This window comes from Oryx dammah, unplaced genomic scaffold (genome assembly GCF_014754425.2).
Source record: "Oryx dammah isolate SB20612 unplaced genomic scaffold, SCBI_Odam_1.1 HiC_scaffold_26, whole genome shotgun sequence".
NCBI classification, from domain to species: domain Eukaryota; kingdom Metazoa; phylum Chordata; class Mammalia; order Artiodactyla; family Bovidae; genus Oryx; species Oryx dammah.
Genome location: NW_024070210.1, coordinates 96,624,799 through 96,645,409, shown reverse-complemented (window position 1 = coordinate 96,645,409; position 20,611 = coordinate 96,624,799). Strand labels below are relative to the sequence as shown.

Below are 20,611 nucleotides of genomic sequence, written 5' to 3'. Positions count from 1 at the left end.
ATGATCAGTTCAGTTCAGTCGCTCAGTCGTGTCCAACTCTTTGCGACCCCATGAACCACAGCACGCCAGGCCTCTCTGCCGGGAGCCAGCATGGGAAATCCCACCGGCGACAAAGGTCATGAGGAAGGGGGCCTGACAAACGCAAAGGCGGGATCAGGCCTCAGGGGTCCCCCTGGATTTTCTCGAGCATCTACCCCCAAAATCAGAGTCTGCCTGCTTTACTGTGTTATGCTTCTAACATTAACAGGGGGCTGTCCCCCCATCACCTTTTTCTGGAAAAAGTTAATTTAGAGCTTTTAGATAGTAAGTCTCCTGGGCATAATAAGAGTGTTTCAGTCCAAAAACCCCTCTGATGGCTTTCTAGCCTGCCTAACAGGTTTGTCCGGACTCGGACAGCTGCGCATGTGATTGTTTGTGGCCTCCCGACCTTGAGAGGCACAGGAAGCTTAAAACATCCTAGGAATGTAGGGGCTTCCGAGGAGTCAAAATCATTAGAATAGGACTGATTAAGGGTTTCATTGTTGAGCCAATACTTGCTGCCAAGTTTTCATATCTATATTTGTAGATATAGTTGGTATGAGTGAGTGAACTCCGGGAGTTGGTGATGGACAGGGAGGCCTGGCATGCTGCGATTCATGGGGTCGCAAAGAGTAGGACACGACTTAGCAACTGAATAGTTGGTATGTAGAAAAAAACAGGTAGTAGCCCTGGTATTAGCAACATTAGATCTTTGAGTTAAGTACTTTCTTTGTTATAACCCACTGCACCTTTGTTCTACAGGAATGTAACTTTATTTAGTACTTTGAGGGTGATGCAGATTAAAGAAAAAACACTTCAAGGGAAAATGAGTTTTCTAGTTGATAGACATTTATCTAGGAAGAGAGCCATAAAAATGTTAACAGGCCCCCTGGCCAGAAGATGATGTAAAACCACATGAGACCTTTTGTATATGGGAAGGTATGCAAAAAGAAAGCCTGGCCTCAATAAGGGTCAGGACTGCTGCCCCTGCATAACTCTGCATATTCCATTATTTCTTTATGTACAACTTGAGGTATATAAGCTGCTTTTGAAAATAAAGTTGTGGGTCTGGCACCAATGCTTGGCTCCCCCATGTCGTTCTTTTCTCCCTTTTTAGGCTGAATTCCCATCTGGAGCACAGAGGCTCTCCGTGTCTACTTATTTGCCCTGGCTTCTAAGACCCATGCGAGAGGAAGCCCAAGGCGGGGCACCCTCCGCTATTCAAGCAGGCGCCGGTGGCCTACGTAGACGGCGCAAGCCCCTTGTCTCGGAGCTTTATTGGTCTCCTGTGTAAACCAAGTTATTCAGCCTCTTTTCTCCACTAATTTTCCTACTACACTATTCTTTCCTAATCTCTCTTTATACCTCTAAATAAACAAATCTCTCCTCGCCGACTCCGTCCTGCTTAGAATTCCCTGGATCCACTGGGGCTGGACCCCTGCACCTCCCTGTCCATGACCAACTCCCGGAGTCCACCCAAACCCAAGTCCATTGAGTCAGTGATGCCATCCAACCATCTCATCCTCTGTCGTCCCCTTCTCCTCCTGCCCTCAGTCTTTCCCAGCATCAGGGTCTTTTTAAATGAGTGACAGTTACGGACAATAACCCATTTAATCAAAGAAGAACCTAGAGTTCCTGTTGAAATTAAATAAATAGATAAAGGTGAAAGGAAAGCTTTTTTTAACAGCAGAATTTTAACTGATAATTACAGAATGAATGGTAGAGCTGGAAAATCACCAATGCATGCTAACACCAGAGGATAAAAGTTTGATGAGGGACAGGAAATTTACATAGTCTCCAAGTATCTCACCATGAGATACTAAATATAATCACAAAGGGAAAAAATGTTAACTTTACAGAGAAACATCTGGCATCACCACCTTAACCAAGTGATCAAAGTTAACATCACCAATAATAAGGTGTATCAACAAGTTGCACCTCCAAAGACAATGCACTAAGAAGAACGTGGTATTATTTCTGCAATAATCATGCCACAATGCCTATCACTGTTAGGGAAATAGGGGAAAGTCTTGTTCAGGCTTCAGAAGCAGGAGAGCAGCCTTCTGACCTGCTCTGACCTGCGTGGACACTGCCTGGATTCCATGCCTGCGGGCAAGCAAGTCAGGCAGCACTTCAGATTAGAAAGAGAATCGTCTTGAAATTCTTGAGCCCCTGATGGTCTGGGCAAACCCTGCTCCCTCTCTGGAGGGTTTAATGAAATTCTATAACTCATAAGGTGAAACAAATCTTTCCACATTGTAGAAAGATTAAAGTAAAACCATACCGGCATTTTTGCAGACAAACTGATACAAACTGATAATGATATCCTCTTGTGGCCTAGGATTATGAGCAGAAGCCCCTGAAGTCTCACTGGTGGGTGGACGCACCTCCCTTGGACTCTTCTCAATTGGGCCTCCAGACTGCTGTTAACAAGGGACTCCCTAGCGCTGTTCAAGTCTGGATGTAGCTCAGCCCAATTTGGTGATGTATACACTGTTACTTCTACTTTTTTTATTTCTTTTCAAATTATCTTTCTTCTATAAAAAACAGAAATTGTTCATGTATGTAACAATGGCTTCTTTGGCTAATGAATCCTTTGAATTGAAAACAAAAGTAAAACTTTTGGCAAAACGATCACCCATCTTTGTCTGTAACATCAAACTCCTTTTGTCTTAAAACTTCTTTAAAGGTTTGTTCTTTCTGCCTCCCGAGGCTTTTAAAAATTTGTGCTATTGTATATTCTGCAAATTCTGATTTATATATTTAATTAAAAATAACTCTATTCCTCTAAGAACTTACATTTCTGCTCTGAAATATGGACTAGTAAAACTGAGCTAACAGCCTAAAATATTTTAATCTATAAAATAAAAATTTCATATTAAGTAAAATAAACCTGGGAAGCAGCACTTCTATTACTGTGATTTTATATGAAAGACTAAAAAGTAGAGCAAATGATATTTCTGGCTGAGACTACGGTTTCCTTACTATTGTTGATAAAAAAAAGAAAGACTAACTATATTGTGTGAAAGAATAACATTTCTACTTGATACTCTCCTTAAACCTTAGATTAAAAAAAAGAAAAAAAAACCCACACAGAAAACTATTTAGAAACCAAAAGTGATCCAAAAACCTATTGTCAGCCCAATCTTGCTTTTAAAATGGCTTAAGGAACATCTCACACCCAATATATAGGAATAATCTCACCAAGGGCACCACAATTCTCCTTTAAGTTGGCTGTGACTTCTCAAGGACCCCTACTGGGACAGGCTATCAACATTTACTTTGAGATTTTACTTTTTTTTGCTTCCAAGGCTGACCAATTTCTTTCCACTAAAGATATTGTTTCTTTGGATGCAATCAGATTATATTTAAAATTTAATGGCTAAAGAGTCAATCTGTCCTTGAAGATTATTTTTACATGGCTATTCTGATATATGATGTACCTAGAAAGCAATCTTATTACCTTATTTCCGAATTACTGCTATTAATAGAAGAGACGAGGCATGCCTCAGCTCTCATCAGTCGTGTCCGACTTTTTGCGACCCCATGGACTGCAGCACATCAGGCTTCCCTGTCCATCATCAATTTCTGATGCGTGTTCAAACTCATGTCCATCCAGTCAGTGATGCCATCCAACCACCTCATCCTCTGCTGGCCCATTCTCCTCCCAGCTCTCCTATATCAGCAATAATAACTAAAGGTGAGAGTCACTATCAACATAACTCACCATACTTCTTCTAATATAGTTGATAGCCTTCTTCATATCCATGCCAGACCAGTTGTTGAGCATATAGCAGATACAGGAAGCACAGTATACAAATCGCATGTCATTTTCACTGCCTTCAGGTACTGCACAAAAACTGAAAGGAAGAACAGTATGATTTACTGTACTGTAATTTACTTTACAGGGGGCTGTTTAGAAACAGCCACTTCATGTTTTCACTCACAGAAAAACCTATCACTAATAATGGATTTAAAAATCATATACTACCTGTATTATTCAGTAAAGAATAGGACTATTAACTTGAATGATGTGAAACTATCCCTGAATCATCACTCTGCTCCAAAGTTCTGGTGTCGGGGTGGCTTAACCCATGATCATTGCAGCTACTCCTCTCCAGATGCCACCACTCCAGAGCAAGTTCATCTGCTCTCAGCCGGGGAAAGCTGTGGCACAGTGGTCTGAGAATTCATGAGGGAAACAGGAGCAGGTGAAACCTGGGAACTGTTGGTTCTGCCTATGTAAAATTTCTTCTCAATGTATATATAGATAACCAATATGATAACTGATCATATTGTTTTAATTTTTACCTATAATTAGTTTTAGAGAAGTATATAAGAGTATTTCATGTCTATTCCTTTATTTATAAACAAGGGTAAGATAGCAGTAACCAAAGACTACAGTGAAACACTGAGAAATTAGTGACATGTACTTGCTGAGTTAAGTATTTAGTTTTATAGTATTTCTAATCAATGCCTATTTATCTCACATGTTTCCATTAATTTTCCCCTCATTAAGAGCAGTGTTTTTAAAATAATGACAGGAAAACAGAGACAACAGTAGACGGAACACAGATATAATATGGCGGGATTTAAGTTCCCTCTTTAGACAGAATCACTACTGCTTTTTTACTTCCAAGATTTAAAAAAATGCTTCACCTTAAAACTCTTTTTTGTTAGACCCATGACTCCAATCATCAAATATTAATGAACTCACTAACTTCTTTTTCTAACCTTTAAAAATATTATAGAAACTACCTACACTAGAATATAATATTCAACATTCATCCCTTTTTCCCCCCATAACTACCTTAAGGAATAAAAGTTTAGACTAAATAAACTTTTAAAACATTGAGACTAAATGTATGTCTGCTTCAAAATGTTAATTTTTTACCTGGACGGTAAATTAAAGTAGATCCTAATCCTGAAACTATTAAACCACTTATTTATGGATCACTTCCTGTCTTCTTAAAAAAAATGAAATAAAAATGGAGTTCTATTATTGTGATTGCTTTTATTTTCACTCACATAAGAAATACTTCATTGCTCAGGCATGTAAGCCATATTGTACAGTGAACTTTTAGGTGGCTGGAGTAAGAGTTTATGACAAATTCTACAGGTTTACTATGGTACTATATTCATTTTTAGTTTCAAAAGATTTTTCTTTAAAAAAAAACAACAGGAGAGAGAGAGAGGCAAGTAACAAAAAATGACGTGTACCTTCCATCTTCCAGCTGAAGGGCTCTCAAGCCTGCTAAGCAAGCGTCTTTATTTACCCGGCTTAGGTCATCTCCAAGAATAACGAGGCATGAAAGGCCAGTGTAGGTCATTGCTATGTGGCCACTGTCGTAAGGATGAGCAGTTGCAGGACTCTAGACCCAAAATTAATGTGATGTTAATTAGAAACTGAGATGAAACCGTACCATTATACAATTTGACAAGAAGTTTCAGTAAACAGTAAAATCAAATGTTGTTTTTAATGACTTGTACAGATATCTGGTAGAGAAAAATAAAACTCAATTTCATGTATGTCTCAACATATGTATTACTGCAAACTATCCAGGCACGTAATTTTAAAATTTATCCTCAAGCTTTATGGAAGTAGATCTGATATTCAAGTAAGCCAAATTATTTAAACTTTCTATTTGATCAACCAGATCAATTATAATTTAAGCCTTATAAAGTCAGAAAAGCACGTAGAAATAATTATTTTATGCCATACAAATTCAAATTAAATACCACAGTACTAATTACCAATTCAAAATAATACAAAACAATATAGTTGAAAAATCTTTTCCTATTTTCATATAGTTGAATTATTTTACTTTCTAATAACATTAACACTTAGAATAGAAAATAACAAAAAAATACAAAGGCTTAAGATAATAACATTGAAAAATTCTCTGAATAAAATAATCTAACTTTTAAAGTTTAGATCCCAAATGAGTATTGACTGTAAAGTGTTTTGTGAAGACTGTTAGACTAGTAATTGCCCAGGCAGAGCTGGGGAGTCAAACTAGGAAACTCGTATTACCAAAGTACTTACTGAATTAGTTTCACTGATTTGACGGTTCCAAGAAAAGTTATCAAAAATCTCTTAAGGTTTATAAAATATGTGACTCCTTGTAGGAAACCCTGTAGACTCCAGTTGGCACAGACATAGATAAAATTAACTTAAAAACTTTTTAAAATAAAAGTAAAAATGAAAAGCCAAGTAACTTAAGACTGCACAATAGACAAAGCACTTAAAGTTTTATAATTATTTTCAAACAACCAATCCTATTAACTAGTTATTTTAAAAAGCTAACTTCACTTAAAAAAATATAAAATTTCACATTGTACTAATTTATCTCTCTGTTAAGAAAGTTTTGATTTTGACAGACTAAGAGCACATTTTAAATTCATCTTTCTCATAGGTTTTAGTTGGGCTCATCAATAACTGCTTCAAATACCTGAATAACTGCTCAAAATACTACAAAGTTAAAATGAATCTTATACAAAGATTTTGGTTAAAATAGACTCCATTGCTTTCTACAATAAACGTTAACCTCCACATTACTGAAAGGCATCAAATCCTGGCTCTATTACTCACTGGCTTGCCTCATTCTGAAAAATGGAGATATTAGTATCCACTTCACAGAATTACTGTGAAGATTAAATAAAGTTACTGCCTATACAGATGCTAGTTATCTTACTGATGGTGATGCAAGTGCAAGGCAAATATCAAAAGGGCCGCTACTTCTTTGGAGTCATGACCCAAGAGTCTTAGAACCACTTCATCAGAACACTTACCTGCATCAGAACACTTAACTGACCTTCTGCAGTTCTTTACAGAATAAGTTTGTAAGGTGTTCAAATTTCCTCTAAATCTGAACTCACCCCACCTATCCAGTCTTACATATACAATTCCTTATATGGTCTCACAAATATGACAAGCAAATCTTCATTATGTTATCTCTTTCATTCTGAGTTCCTCCTTAGAACTTAAGCTCTAATATGCCTGGATATTCTATTCCACATTTATAACTGACTTCTTAGAATTCGTTTTTGGTTGTTGTTGTTGTTGTTCAGCTGCCAAGTCGTGTCTGACTCTCTGAAACCCCACAAACTGCAAGATGCCAGGCTTCCCTGTCCTTCACCATCTCCTGGAGTTTGCTCAAACTCATGCCCACGAGTCAGTGATGCCATCTCATCCTGTCGCCCCCTTCTCCTCTTGCCCTCAATCTTTCCCAGCATCAGGGTCTTTTCCAATGAACTGGCTTTTCTCATCAGTTGGCCAAAGTATTGGAACTTACTTAAATTAAATATCTGCTACGTTAAAAGCACTACGGCGAATCCAAACATAAATCAAACGTGTACCTTAATCATGAAGGTAGAAGAGAGGTCTATTTGAATAAGTACAGTACAAAACAGGATGGAAATATAGTAATACATGGATAAAGATTTTTTTCTGCAGGATGAAAGACTTGGTTAGGTACAGATGAAGAGGGGGCTTTAGGTAGGAGGAAAAGTAAAAGTAAAGCAGAGAAGGAAAAATCCTGGCTATGCAGTATGTCTTAAGGATAGTACATAGTTTCAAAGAGAATACGGGTTTTGTAGGAAGAAAAACTGAGAAAACGGGGTTGAGAGGATCCATCAGTGTTTCTCAACACGTATTCTAGGGCCACCAGCGGCCTGAGCATTTTTCAGGTAAGTCAATGGCCTACAGGTGGTTTTAGAAGAAAAACTGATGATGTTATTTTATTTATATACTATATTAGAAAATCTTATTGCTCCCTCAGGTTCTCTTGGTTTCACCCCTCTCCTGGATTCTCAGCCACCACCCTAACAGACAACTCCTTGTGGGTCCGTATGATTCCACCAGAGCCTCTAGCTCCTTCTATCATTCAACATTCAGATTAATGCAACACAGAATAGAGTGGGACCCAGCTTCCCCCCAAAATGCCTAGATCTTGATGAATTAGGGCCATAAATGGGTTTTAGGAGACCCTGTGAACCAAAGGCAAAAAAGGTTTCTTTTTAAACTTTATTCTTGTTATTTTAAATATGCTTTGGGAGACGGGTGAGGGGAAAAAGGTCCTTAAAGTAATGTTATCAAAGAACTGTTTTACTCCAACAAGTGTAGGTATACATCTGTATAGGGTATAGTGCTGTGTAACGGTCATTATCATCAGGGTCATGACTTATAGATATCCTGTCCATTATGACTAAATGCAGAGCTATCTCTATTTAGCACTGGCTTAAGTTGCAAAGTATTTTATGCATCAGATAAAAAGAACAATTTTTACGGATCTTTTTTTCCAGATTCTCTAATAAAAGCAATGGGCATACGTGATTGGAGATACTTTAGCAAAGTCATATGACTCACATAGACATGCTTGTCTACAGCTTAAGGCAAAGGAAGAAAGCTGAAGTGGTGCCTCTGTCAAATCATGTCACCTCCTCCAAAATCACTATTTATTCCAAATTTTTGAAGCAGAGTATGGAAAAACTGGTAGCATACCATTTACCTTCAGTTTGGAACCAGATACAAATCTTGATGTACTCAGTGTGGCCAGATATTGGCTTGTAACCATTATATAACCAGGCTGATCCCATCTAGGAAAAAGTTTCTATTTTGTGAGGTCTTCCACAAAATGGTGAAGCTTTTCTCTGCTTTCTATTGTAGAAAAATACTTTGTACATAGAAGAAATACCTACAAAGGCTTGTTTGGGGTCTACCTCTTTGAAGAAGAAAAAAAGCTTCTGTCAGGACTCACAGATTTTTTGCACCTGCATGTACTAGTACCAAAGTCCTGCCTGAAACCTTGGAGACAGCCTGCCTTTGTCATGAAGGTCATCATAATTCATCACTACTTGGGCCTCGAACCAGTGCCTTAGCAAGAATGTTTTCGTTCATTCCTAAGAAATGTGAACCAAATATAAAGTCCTACTATAACACATGGAAGGTTTCTTAGAGAACAAATGTACTCGAGTACTTTATTTCCATTTTCTCCAGGAAATCACCAATAATTTGTACACACACACACACACACACACACGCAGGTGCAACTGCAACAAAAACATAATTTTTGTAACAACAGGAATTCCTGTGGGTTTATATACTGTGCATTATTTCAGGAAGTAAGGTGGGTATAGCTTTCCCTTAAAGAGTTAACAGTTCATAAAACACATTTATTTAGCTACATTAAAACTTGGAAACCTGGTTCTTCCTATATACTTTCTTAGTTTTCTTACTAAAATCTCTACACTCCCCACTCCTCTTTCCTCCTAATCCAAACAGAACTAACCTTTGATGGATTGAATGGAATACCCAGGTAGGAAGAGCCTCGGAAACCACAGCGATTTAGATTTGATCCTAGAAAATAAAAACATGTACTTTTAAAGTGTACCTTATTTTCACACAGATTCTAATGCAGTTCAATTATACAATCTCTCAGAAAAAGCATATTTTAGTACCAAAGCTTTGTCACCATCTCCATTTTCATGCTACCTAATGCTCAATGTCTGCTCTAGGAGCTTTACATGGATTTCTTCATTTAATTTCCAAACCAGTCCAAACCAAAATATGACTTCCTACCAGATACTTTAAATTTCAGCCTATGTCACTCAGTCAAAAATGTTTTCCTACCTTTTCTAAATGACGATTTTTCATGTGATCAACATATTCAACCTCTCATGCTAAAGAACTGAAAGCAGATGTGCTGATTATAAGTGACACGTTCAAATAGCTGGTTAGCAATACAAACAGTCCCGTCCAGTGTCTTTTAACTCACAGCTTCTTTATAGGGGAGAAAGGTTTAGGTACAAATTGTTCTACAGTTGCAGAAAGTGAATGTACTTTACAGTTTAGTATTAGACAGTCCTTCATTCTAAGTACAATACTTTGCACAAAAGACCACTGAAGTTAGAACCTGGTATCTGCTTATTCATAGCATGTTTAATCACACAGATATTTTTCCTACCTAAACTTTTTCATTTTTCAAGATATCAATGGAATATAACTGGGAACCTAAGAAAGAAAATAGCTACACCCATGAAAAGGAATTCTTGTGCACTACTGATGGGAATGTAAACTGTTGGAGCCACTCAAAAAATTAAGACTAGAACCACCATGTGATCCAGCAATTTCACTTTTGGGTATATATATTTTTAAAAAATGGCATCATTATATCAAACAGATTATCTGTAGTCCCATGTTCAATGCATTATTCACAATACCCCGGACATGGACATGGAAACAACGTAAGTGTCCAACTATGGAGGAATGGACAGAAAACACGTGAGGCATCTATAGACAAACATGTATGTCACACACACGGGAGTATGACTCAGCCATCAAAAGATGGAAATTATGGTTCTTGCAACAATATGGATGAGCCTAAAGGGCATTCAGTTCAGTTCAGTTCAGTCGCTCAGTCGCGTCTGGCTCTTTGCAACCCCATGGACCGCAGCATGCCAGGCTTCTCTGCCCATCACCAACTCCCGGAGTTTATTCAAACTCATGCCCAGTGATGCCATCCAACCATCTCATCCTCCATCGTCCCCTTCTCCTCCCGCCTTCAATCTTTCCCAGCATCACAGTCTTTTCAAAGGAGTCAGCTCTTCACATCAGGTGGCCAAAGTATTGGAGTTTCAGCTTTAGCATCAGTCTTTTCAATGAATATTCAGGACTGATTTCCGTTAGGATGGACTGGTTGGATCTCCTTGCAGTCCAAGGGACTCTCAAGAGTCTTCTCCAACACCACAGTTCAAAAGCATTCAGTGCGCAGCTTTCTTTATGGTCCAACTCTCACATCCATACATGACCACTGGAAAAACCATAGCCTTGACTAGACGGACCTTGTTGGCAAAGTAATGCCTTGAGAACCCCATGGACAGCATGAAAAGGGCATCACACTAACTGAAATAAACCAGACAGAGAAAGACATACAGCACATGTTACTGACATTTAGTAATCCAAACAAGCTGAACTCAGAAAGAGGACAACAGTAGTTGTCAGGGCTGGCAGGGAAGATGCTGGCCAAAGGGTACAAACTTTGAACTGTAAGGTGAATAGGATCTGGGGATCTCATGTATGTACAGCATGGTGACTGTACTGAACAATACTATACTGTATCCTCACAAGTTAATATGACCTTAAATAGCAGAACTTAAGTTTTATCCTTGCAAGTTAATAAGACCTTAAATAGCAGAACTTAAATTTTATCACCACACACACAAAAAGGTAATTCTGGGAGAGGAATGGAGCTGTTAACCAACCTTATTGTGGTAATCATTTCACAGTATATATGTACATCAAATAATCATGCCGTACACCTTAAACTTACATATATGTCAGTAATATCTCTGGAATGTTGGAAAGAAATTCAAAAATATAAATAAAAAAAATGGTCATACCCACATTAAAAAGATGAGTGTGGTTTTAAGAACTATTAGAAAATCAGCATGATAGAAATAGAAGGTAGGAATGTAGTACCAACGGACTGTATATGCATTGCTATTAAAAAAAAAATCAAGGCGACACACTATTTACAATAGCTAGAACATGGAAGCAACCTAGATATCCATCATCAGATGAATGGATAAAGAAGTTGTGGTACATATACACAATGGATTACTCAGCCATAAAAAGGAACACATCTGAGTCAGTTCTAATGAGGTGGCTGAATCTGGAGTCTATCATACAGAGTGAAGTAAGTCAGAAAGAGAAAAACAAATATTTTGTATTAATATATATATATGGAGTCTAGAAAGATGGTACTGATGAACCTATTTACCGAGCAACAGTGGAGATGCAGACATAGAGAAGAGACTTATGGACATGGGCTGGGGGGAGGAGGAGAGGGCAGGACGAATGGACAGAGTAACACGGAAACACAGACACTACCACGTGTAGCGTAGATAACCAACGGGAAAGTGCTGTATGACTCAGGGAACTCAAACCGGGGCTCTGTGACACTGGCGGGAAAGGGTGGGGAGGTGGGAGGAAGGTTCCAGAGCCACGGGACATATGCCTGCTGACGGCTGACTCATGTTGATGTACGGCAGACCAACACAACATTGTGAAGCGATTTTCCTTCAATTAAAAATAAGTAAGTTTAAAAAAAATAAGTAAGTTTGGGGAAACAAATCAAGCTGATGTAAAAACTGGTTCTGAGCTGAGGAACTAGCTTCACATCCCTTCTGACTGGTGCACGACTAATCGTGATCAGTCTCAGGCACTGGACACTGTAACAGGGCTTCCCCTGCGGCTCAGCTGCTAAAGGACCCACCTACAGAGCAGCAGACCTGGTTCCATTCCTGGGTCGGGAAGATCCGCTGGAGAAGGGATAGGCTACCCACTCCAGTATTCTGGCCTGGAGAATCCCATGGGCTACACAGTCCACGGGGTCGAAAAGAGTCAAACATGACTGAGCGACTCTACCTTTCACACTATTCAGTTTTATATCTCCTGAAATACTTAGAATAGTAGCTTATACATTAATTCTCTAAGTAATTTAGGAAACTTCTTCCCTAAATTTAGTCCCATTACTTCATGGGAAATAGATGTGGAAACAGTAGAAACAGTGTCAGACTTTATTTTGGGGGGCTCCAAAATCACTGCAGATGGTGACTGCAGCCATGAAATTAAAAGACGCTTACTCCTTAGAAGGAAAGTTATGACCAAACTAGATAGCATATTCAAAAGCAGAGACATTACTTTGCCAACAAAGGTCCCTCTAGTCAAGGCTATGGTTTTTCCAGTGGTCATGTATGGATGTGAGAGCTGGAAGAAAGCTGAAAGTGAAGAAAGCTGAGCGCTTAAGAACTGATGCTTTTGAACTGTGGTGTTGGAGAAGACTCTTGAGAGTCCCTTGGACTGCAAGGAGATCCAACCAGTCCATTCTAAAGGAGATCAGTCCTGGGTGTTCTTTGGAAGGAATGACGCTAAAGCTGAAAACTCCAGTACTTTGGCCACCTCATGCGAAGAGTTGACTCACTGGGAAAGACTCTGATGCTAGGAGGGGTTGGGGGCAGGAGGAGAAGGGGACGACAGAGGATGAGATGGCTGGATGGCATCACTGACTCGATGGATGTGAGTATGAGTGAACTCCGGGAGTTGGTAACGGACAAGGAGGCCTGGCGTGCTGCGATTCATGGGGTCGCAAAGAGTCGGACACGACTGAGCGACTGAACTGAACTCAACTTGCCTAAATTTAAAACTCTGCACCAAGAATCTTCCCCCATTAACAACAAAAAAAATTACTTAAAAATGAATACTATCTAATGGTGATAATGATTTTGATGAACATGGTTCTATTACTTTTGCTAAAAACTTTTAAATTGGTAGGGCTTCCCTTGTGGCTCAGCTGGTAAAGAATCTGCCTGCAATGCAGGAGACCTGGGTTCGATCCCTGGGTTGAGAAGATCCCCCGGAGAAGGGAAAGGCTACCCACTCCAGTATTGTGGCCTGGAGAATTCTGTGGACAGTCCATGTGGTCACAAAGAGTCGGACACGACTGAGCAACTTTCACTTTAAACTGCTAAGACTTGCTAATACATCATGAGTCATAAAAAGGCTCGTACCCTTTGACTTGGTAACGATGCACATGAATATCCACTCCAGTAACTTCAAATATGAGATGATCATATGCACAGAAACACTCAGGATAGTATTTTGATGATAGAAATTTTGAAGTGACACAGAAGTCCAATGGGTTAAATATATAACATATTGTATCTACTCAAAGAAAAGCAATGTATCTACTCTATTAAAAGCAATGATTTGGGGAAACTGCACAGTAACAGAGAAATATATATATATATATAATCAAGTTAAGAGAAAAGCGGGATACAAAAATATATGTGTATTCTGTTTATAATTAGGAAGTGTACTTATCATTAAAGCTTCAAAGGGAATAAATGTAATATTTTGTGGGACATGAATAAAGCTGAATTTTGTCTTTGTCATTGTTGTCATCACAAATTACCACAAACTTAGCAACTTAAAACAACACTCATTTATTGTCCCACAGTTCTGTAAGGTCAGAAGGCCAAGGTAGGTCTCCCCAGGCTAAAATATCTGTTTTCTGTTGTAGGGCTACACTCCTTATTGGAGGTTCTGGTGAACAATCTGCCTCTGAGTTCATTTAAGGTTGTTCGGCAGAACCGAGCTCCGTGCAGCTGTAAGACTAAGGTCTCTGTTCCCTTGCCAGGTCAGCTCAGGCACGCCCTTACCTCCCAGAGGGCGCCCTTGCCATTTCCTGCATCTGGGCCCTGGTATCTCAGGATACAGCAATGGGGCCCAAACCCTTCTGGTGCTTAGACTCTCTCTAGCTTCCCCTTCTGCAGCATCTCTCTTTCGTCCTCCTTCCCCGCGTTTTTCTCTTTTGTCTTCTGTAATAAGGGCTCATGTGCTTATACTGTGACTGTATGCATAACTACAGACAACCTCCATATTTTAAGATTAGCTGATCAGTAACCTTAACTCCATCTGCAGCATCTGTAGTACCCAGACTAGTGCTGGACTGAATAACCAGGGAGCAGAATTATGGGGGAGAGGAGGTGACATCTTCAGAATTCTGCCTAATACTCTTTCCATACTCCAAACTGGATGTAACATTGTATTTTTTTAATTAAAATAAATTAGCCCTTCCTTACCAAGCTGAGAGTGCCTTTATCCTTTTAGTGTCATTTGTTTTAATCCATCTTGAATTGGGTGAGGGGTAACATTAAATGATATATTTTCCTAGGTCCTATATTTTATCTGAACCCTAAAAAGTTTTACTATTATTACTTAAACTTTTGCAATCAGCTTTTCCTTTTTCCCCTTTGGATTGCCTTTTTAAAAGTTATCCTTTCAAGCTACTGATCTGCTGACAGTTCTCTATGAAAATCAAATCCTATTTCTACTTTTGATGAAAGAAAGCTCTGATTCCATGTCTCAGGTCTGAGTTTATACTTCCCTTAAGAAACCTTCTGGAGCCCCCACTAAGTCAGCTTCATATCAAGGCTGATATATAGTAGGGGCTTAATAAAGGAAAGTTTCTTTAGAATAAAAATATCTTTTCTTCCATTTTCAAACGGGAGTACACATTATCATCTTAAAAGTTCGTCAGGCCATTCTCTCTGGTTCCTGTCAACATTTGTCGGCTACTGCGAATTCTTTTATAATGCTAGGAAGCTTACCTATTCATGATAACTATTCAAGTGTAAATATGCAATTTATTCCAAATTTACAACTGAATGCATATTCAGGATAAAGTTTAAACTTCTTTGGAGGGTTTTAGATAGCGCCCTCCAGTGTTCCTATTCAGTACTAGCAAATAAAATGTGGTTTGGCTGATGAACATTATCAAGTCTAGTTTGGAAAAATGTAGATGCTTTTGGGTCGTAACCTCGGCCCACATCAAAACCCTCAGAGTAGGGCCTGAACTAATACATATAAGAAAGAAAAATAATCCCTGCCTTATTACACAGTCAAAATTGAGAACCACTGATTTGGTGAATACATCCATAAAGTCAAACAAGTTTACCTCGTTATATGGAAGTAGCTTAAACAGCTAGGCATCATAAAAACCCAGATTACTTAAATAATTAAACTGGGTCAACAGAAAGAAAAAGGAGCAGCAGCAAAAATGGGCATATGAATGGCTATAATATACCTATGGGTATTTATGTGTGAGTATGTAGGCGTCTAGTCTCCAAGTCATGTCCAACTCTTTTGCAACCCCATGGATTGTAGCCCACCAGGCTCCTCTGTCCCTGGGATTCTCCATGTGAGACTACTGGAGTGGGTTGTCATTTCTTCCTTCAGGGAATCTTCCTGAGCCTGGGATCAAACTCATGTCTCCTGCGTTGGGGTAGGTAGGTTCTTTACCACTCAGTCACCAAGGAAGGCCAAGTATGTAGAGAGATGTATTAAAGAATAAAACATGTTAAGCTATCAACCATAAAGAAAAACAATCCCTTTATCTGCATGCTTGCACATCAAAGATAAGTATTAAGCTACAAAGCTGACTTCTGCTTGATGACTGGGTCATATTTGACTTACAACTTAGGATTTGACTACTAAACTCAAAGAAACTCCAGCCATGCCAAGCATCATAAAGACAATGTATTTAGATATTCTCTAAAAAGCAAAGAAACTCACAGAATGTAAAACTTTAATGAGAGTTTAAAAACATTTATTTTAGTCAGCAGAGTTACTTTGCTTTTCTTAAGAAAATGCATTTGCCTTCTTTTAAGAGAAAATTTTATTGAGACAAAATAAAAATACATAAAATATATTTAAATGCTTCCAATAAAATATAACTCGAGCTAAAATATCACATTACTAGTGGTGGTGTGCTGCTTATATAATCCAAAACTTGTTTTGGTTATGTTCTTAACATTCTAATTTTCATTTTCAAAGTTATGTTATTGCACTATGCAAAAAGCATTCAAGCGAATGTGGTGATTTTTTTTTTTAATGTAAAAGTAGACATTTACATTTTATGGCTATAGAAATAACTTCTCACAGGTCTCAAGAAACACAAGGTTTCCTAGTAAAAGAACATCTTATATGACTCCTGTTCCAGGATGTCAAGAAAGATCCCCACAAGGTAAATAACATACTACATACCTTAAAAAACATTTTTGTATCTATTTCCTAAATTCCACAGATTAGTTTTAGAATAGGACCTAGGCCAGTTAAAGAGAAGGCAGGTGGGGGATTTTCTTTCATAGAGATTTGAAATTTAATAGCATTTCATCCAACAAAACAGTAAGTTGAGAATTTGGAACTGCAGGTGGGCTGTGAAAAGACTTGTAGCATAGCATACCAGATAAGTGACTTAACGGCCGCTGGGGACGTAAACCAACCCAGGACCGGGACACTATCTTTACATAAAATTCTTGATCTACGTTGCCTCCCAAACAAGTGTTCTATAATTTCTAAAAGTTTTAATGCTCAGTTTAGCCACATGAAACTATACTTACATTTCCAGCATGTTGTTTAAAATAAAAAAAGGAAGCAAACTCACTGAAAGTCTACTAAAAAATTGAAATCAATGACCATTTTACATTTTAATATTAAACCACTTTATCTACATTTCCAAACAATTCCAATTTTTATGAGCTCTATTAAGGAAGAGATATCAGATTTATTTTCCTTTAGACACATAAGACAGCCTCAGAGTTCTCATGAAAAAATCCGTATCTCACAGAAAAATACACATGATAAAAAGAGCACTCGGTGCATGCGATCAGTATAGGGAAAACTGAAAATGAGAAACAGGAAGCTGCATTCTAACTCTGCTTTTAACATTAACTAGTTATATTACTGTGGGCAAATGATTACTCTCTCTGGACACGCTCTCTGGATCTTAACAGCTACTTGTAAACTGATGGACTATAATATTCCTTGTTTTGTTCTAGCTCCAAAATTGTCTGGTTCTGCCCCTGGTCAGAGAGGGTAATGAAGTACCCAGGCTGATCCCTGGTGTTTCCTAAATACTTCCTGACACTGATGAGAAGGGCCCCAACCCTCCAATGGTCTGACCGCACTTATTACTAGGATACCACGGGGATCTTTACAATCCTAGGGGATAACTGTGATTAAATATTTACAATGTACTTAATTACCACACTGGACAGTTTCCACAAGGGACTATATACTTTCCCAGTATAGCAGCATGGGGACCTGGAGTCAGAAGCCAGGGATTCCAGTCTGACTCTGTCACTGACATCTCTGAGTGACTTCAGGCAGGCCTCTCACTCACTCTTCCTTTCAATGTCTGCCCGACTTCTGGGAAAGGCAGACTGAGGGAAGAACAATGTGATGATGTATTTGAAAACTACAAAATATTAAATAATGCACTGAATTGTTCTTGCCAGTAGCAAAATGTCAATATTTGTGTATAATCATATAAATTGGCTTAGTTTTTATTTGCGTTGTGTTTTGAAGAGAGGCTGAGATAAAGATTTTTTAACTTAAATTTTTAAAATACAGAATACTTATTGTCAGCATTCAAACAACGCAGAAATACAGAATAAAACTAAAGTACCTTATCCAGCCATCCCCTACCTCTGTTCTCATCTACTTCCCCCTCTACAAAGGCTGTCTATGCATGCTTGTGGAGCTTTTCCTATACACTGATGTTAATAGATTGTTAAAACAAAACACCCCTGTACACGTTGGTATTTACCATTTAACTGCATCTGATGAACAGTTTCATGTAAGCACACATACAGATCTACCTCAATCACCTTACCACGGGGCAGTACTCTTTACTGGCCTACAGCTTATTTAACTGTTTCACTTTGGGTGGATACTTCCTGTTTCTGACCTATTGCTGTAACAAACAATGCCAACACATCCCTCTACAGAGTTCTGTGCACATGTACTAGGTTCCTGAGGTTAGCAACAACTTAACCACTAACCTGGCGGCTTTAAACAACAGAAATGTATTCTCTCGTAGCTGTAGAGCCCAGGAGTTCAAAATCAAGTTGTTAGCAGGTTGGCTCCTTCCAAGGACTCTGAGGGAAAGCCCAGTGTATACCCACTCTGAGTTTCTGGTGGGCATTCCTGATGCTCTTTACCACGCGGACCCACCCCTGAGCTCTGCGTCTGTCTTCACATGGCCTGTCCTCCGTGAAGTACCTCCCTTCCGTTCTCTCTGAAGGACACCAGTCACTCTTCTTGAGATCCTTACCCCAATTATGCTTGCCAAGACCCTCCTTCCAAATGTAGTCACCCTCTGAGGTTCTGGGTGCATATGCCTTTGGGGGACCATGATTTAACTAGATACAACACACACAAGGATAGGTGAGGGCAAAAAGTCACACTCCTAAAATGCCCTTCCAAAGGTTACAACAATTTTCACTTCCACCAATAGAGTATTAAAGTGCTCTTTTCCCCACATTCTTACCAACTTTTCAAAACTTTTTGGTAAACTGATGTGTTAGGTAAAAAATAATGTTAATATTCTTGTTTCTACTGCATCTCCCTAATTTCTAATATCAGTCGATCCTCTTTTCATGTATTTAATGACTATATGTACTTCTTTTGTGGAGTATCTATTCACAAATTTTGCCATTTTCTAAATGGCAATGTGCCATCTTTTCCTCAATCTTTTAACAACTTCTTACAGTTTTGATATTAATATTTTGTCTAGTATATACAGTGGCCCAATTTCCTCCAAGTCTGTTATTTATCCAGCTTTATCTTTCCCTATGTCACATTTAAAAATATTTATTTAATCAAATCTGCCAAATTTTTCTTTTATGGTCTCTGGGTTCTGTTTAACACTTTTAAGATTTTTAAGTCCCCTAGGATTTTATGTGATATCAGAAAGTAGGACAAATATAGAGTTAGGAGTTACAGAAAGCATTCTATTCAGCTTGCAAATGCCCTACAAATGTGAAAATATTTGAGGAGCCAGAGGATGCTGTAGGCTACATGTGAAAATACAGAAAAGAAAAAAAATAGGAAAAGGTATAAGTAATTTACAGTCCAACAACTGCTGATACACAAAGAGGCAGTACACATGAAAAGAGGAAAAAATCTAAGACAGGTTCATTCACTGCCCTCCAGAAGCCTACAATTCAGACACAAGCAAAAATAGTTTAAGCAACAGTTCAGCAGCAATGACTGAAAAAGTAAAAAATTAGCAATAGGCTTCAATCTATGAAGTACATGGAGTTGAAAGTACAATGGGAAAGAGAATTCTGAATGATCTCAAAAGAGATGGTAAATACACCCAAATTCAAAAAATTTTTAACTTTCATCAAAGTATAATAAACAGCTTAATGAACTTCTTCAAAGTAAACTTACCTGTAGAACCAGCTTTCTGCTCAGGAAAAAGTACATGACCAGCACCCAAGAAGCCCGTCCTGCTTCCTTCTTGGCACTCCCCAAAGGCTCACATTGGCTTTACTGACATTTTTACTTTGTATTAAGAGAATAATATACTATATATTTATCACAAAATATGTGTGTGACATTCATCCAAATTTTTGTATGTAGGTCTAAATTGTCCTTTCCCATTACTGTACAGTGACCCAGTGTGTGCATTCCAGTACATCACTGATCTACAACACCAATGTTGGGTAGTTTGCAGATTCCTACTCTGGGCTCCTGTGAAAAACACTGCTATGAATGACCATTCTAGTACATATCTTTTGGAGAATACACTTTTTCATTTCTGGCTGGGTATATACTAGGGAGTAGAATTACGGTCACAGAATGTACATTTGTTTGGTGTTAGTATATACTGCCAAACAGTAGCTATAAAATAGTAGTTACAGTTGTGCAACATTCTCATCAACATTTGTTATTTTCCACCTCTCTCATTTTGGTCCCTCTAGTGAGTGCACAGCTAACACAATTATCAGGGATAACGTGACAGTTTCAGATGACAATTGGCAAGGCTCTTGCAACAGAAGATCAAATAATGACAAAAGCAAGAAGCCTTCAAAACGAATATGGTATTAATTAGCTCAATCATGAACCCAGCAAACTGTCCTTAAAGGCAGATAAAAATACAAAAGAAAGTAGGAAGCACAATGAAAAAAATGACTAGTGTTCTGATAATTGTAACCTATAGCACGGGTTTCCTACATTTCTAGA

At 38.4% G+C, this 20,611-nt stretch overlaps 1 protein-coding gene across 1 annotated transcript in view; it reads right to left on the bottom strand.

Moving 5' to 3' along the window:
• The window catches only part of LOC120852640 (geranylgeranyl transferase type-1 subunit beta), a 53,098-nt gene that overhangs the window by 19,771 nt on the left and 12,716 nt on the right, over positions 1-20,611 (bottom strand). Inside the window, exons 3-5 of the mRNA XM_040225977.1 lie at positions 9,309-9,376; positions 5,239-5,390; positions 3,746-3,878 (exon numbers count right to left, since the gene is read on the bottom strand). Coding sequence (XP_040081911.1) covers positions 3,746-3,878; positions 5,239-5,390; positions 9,309-9,376 — 353 coding nt within the window. The remainder of the gene's footprint in view (positions 1-3,745; positions 3,879-5,238; positions 5,391-9,308; positions 9,377-20,611) is intronic.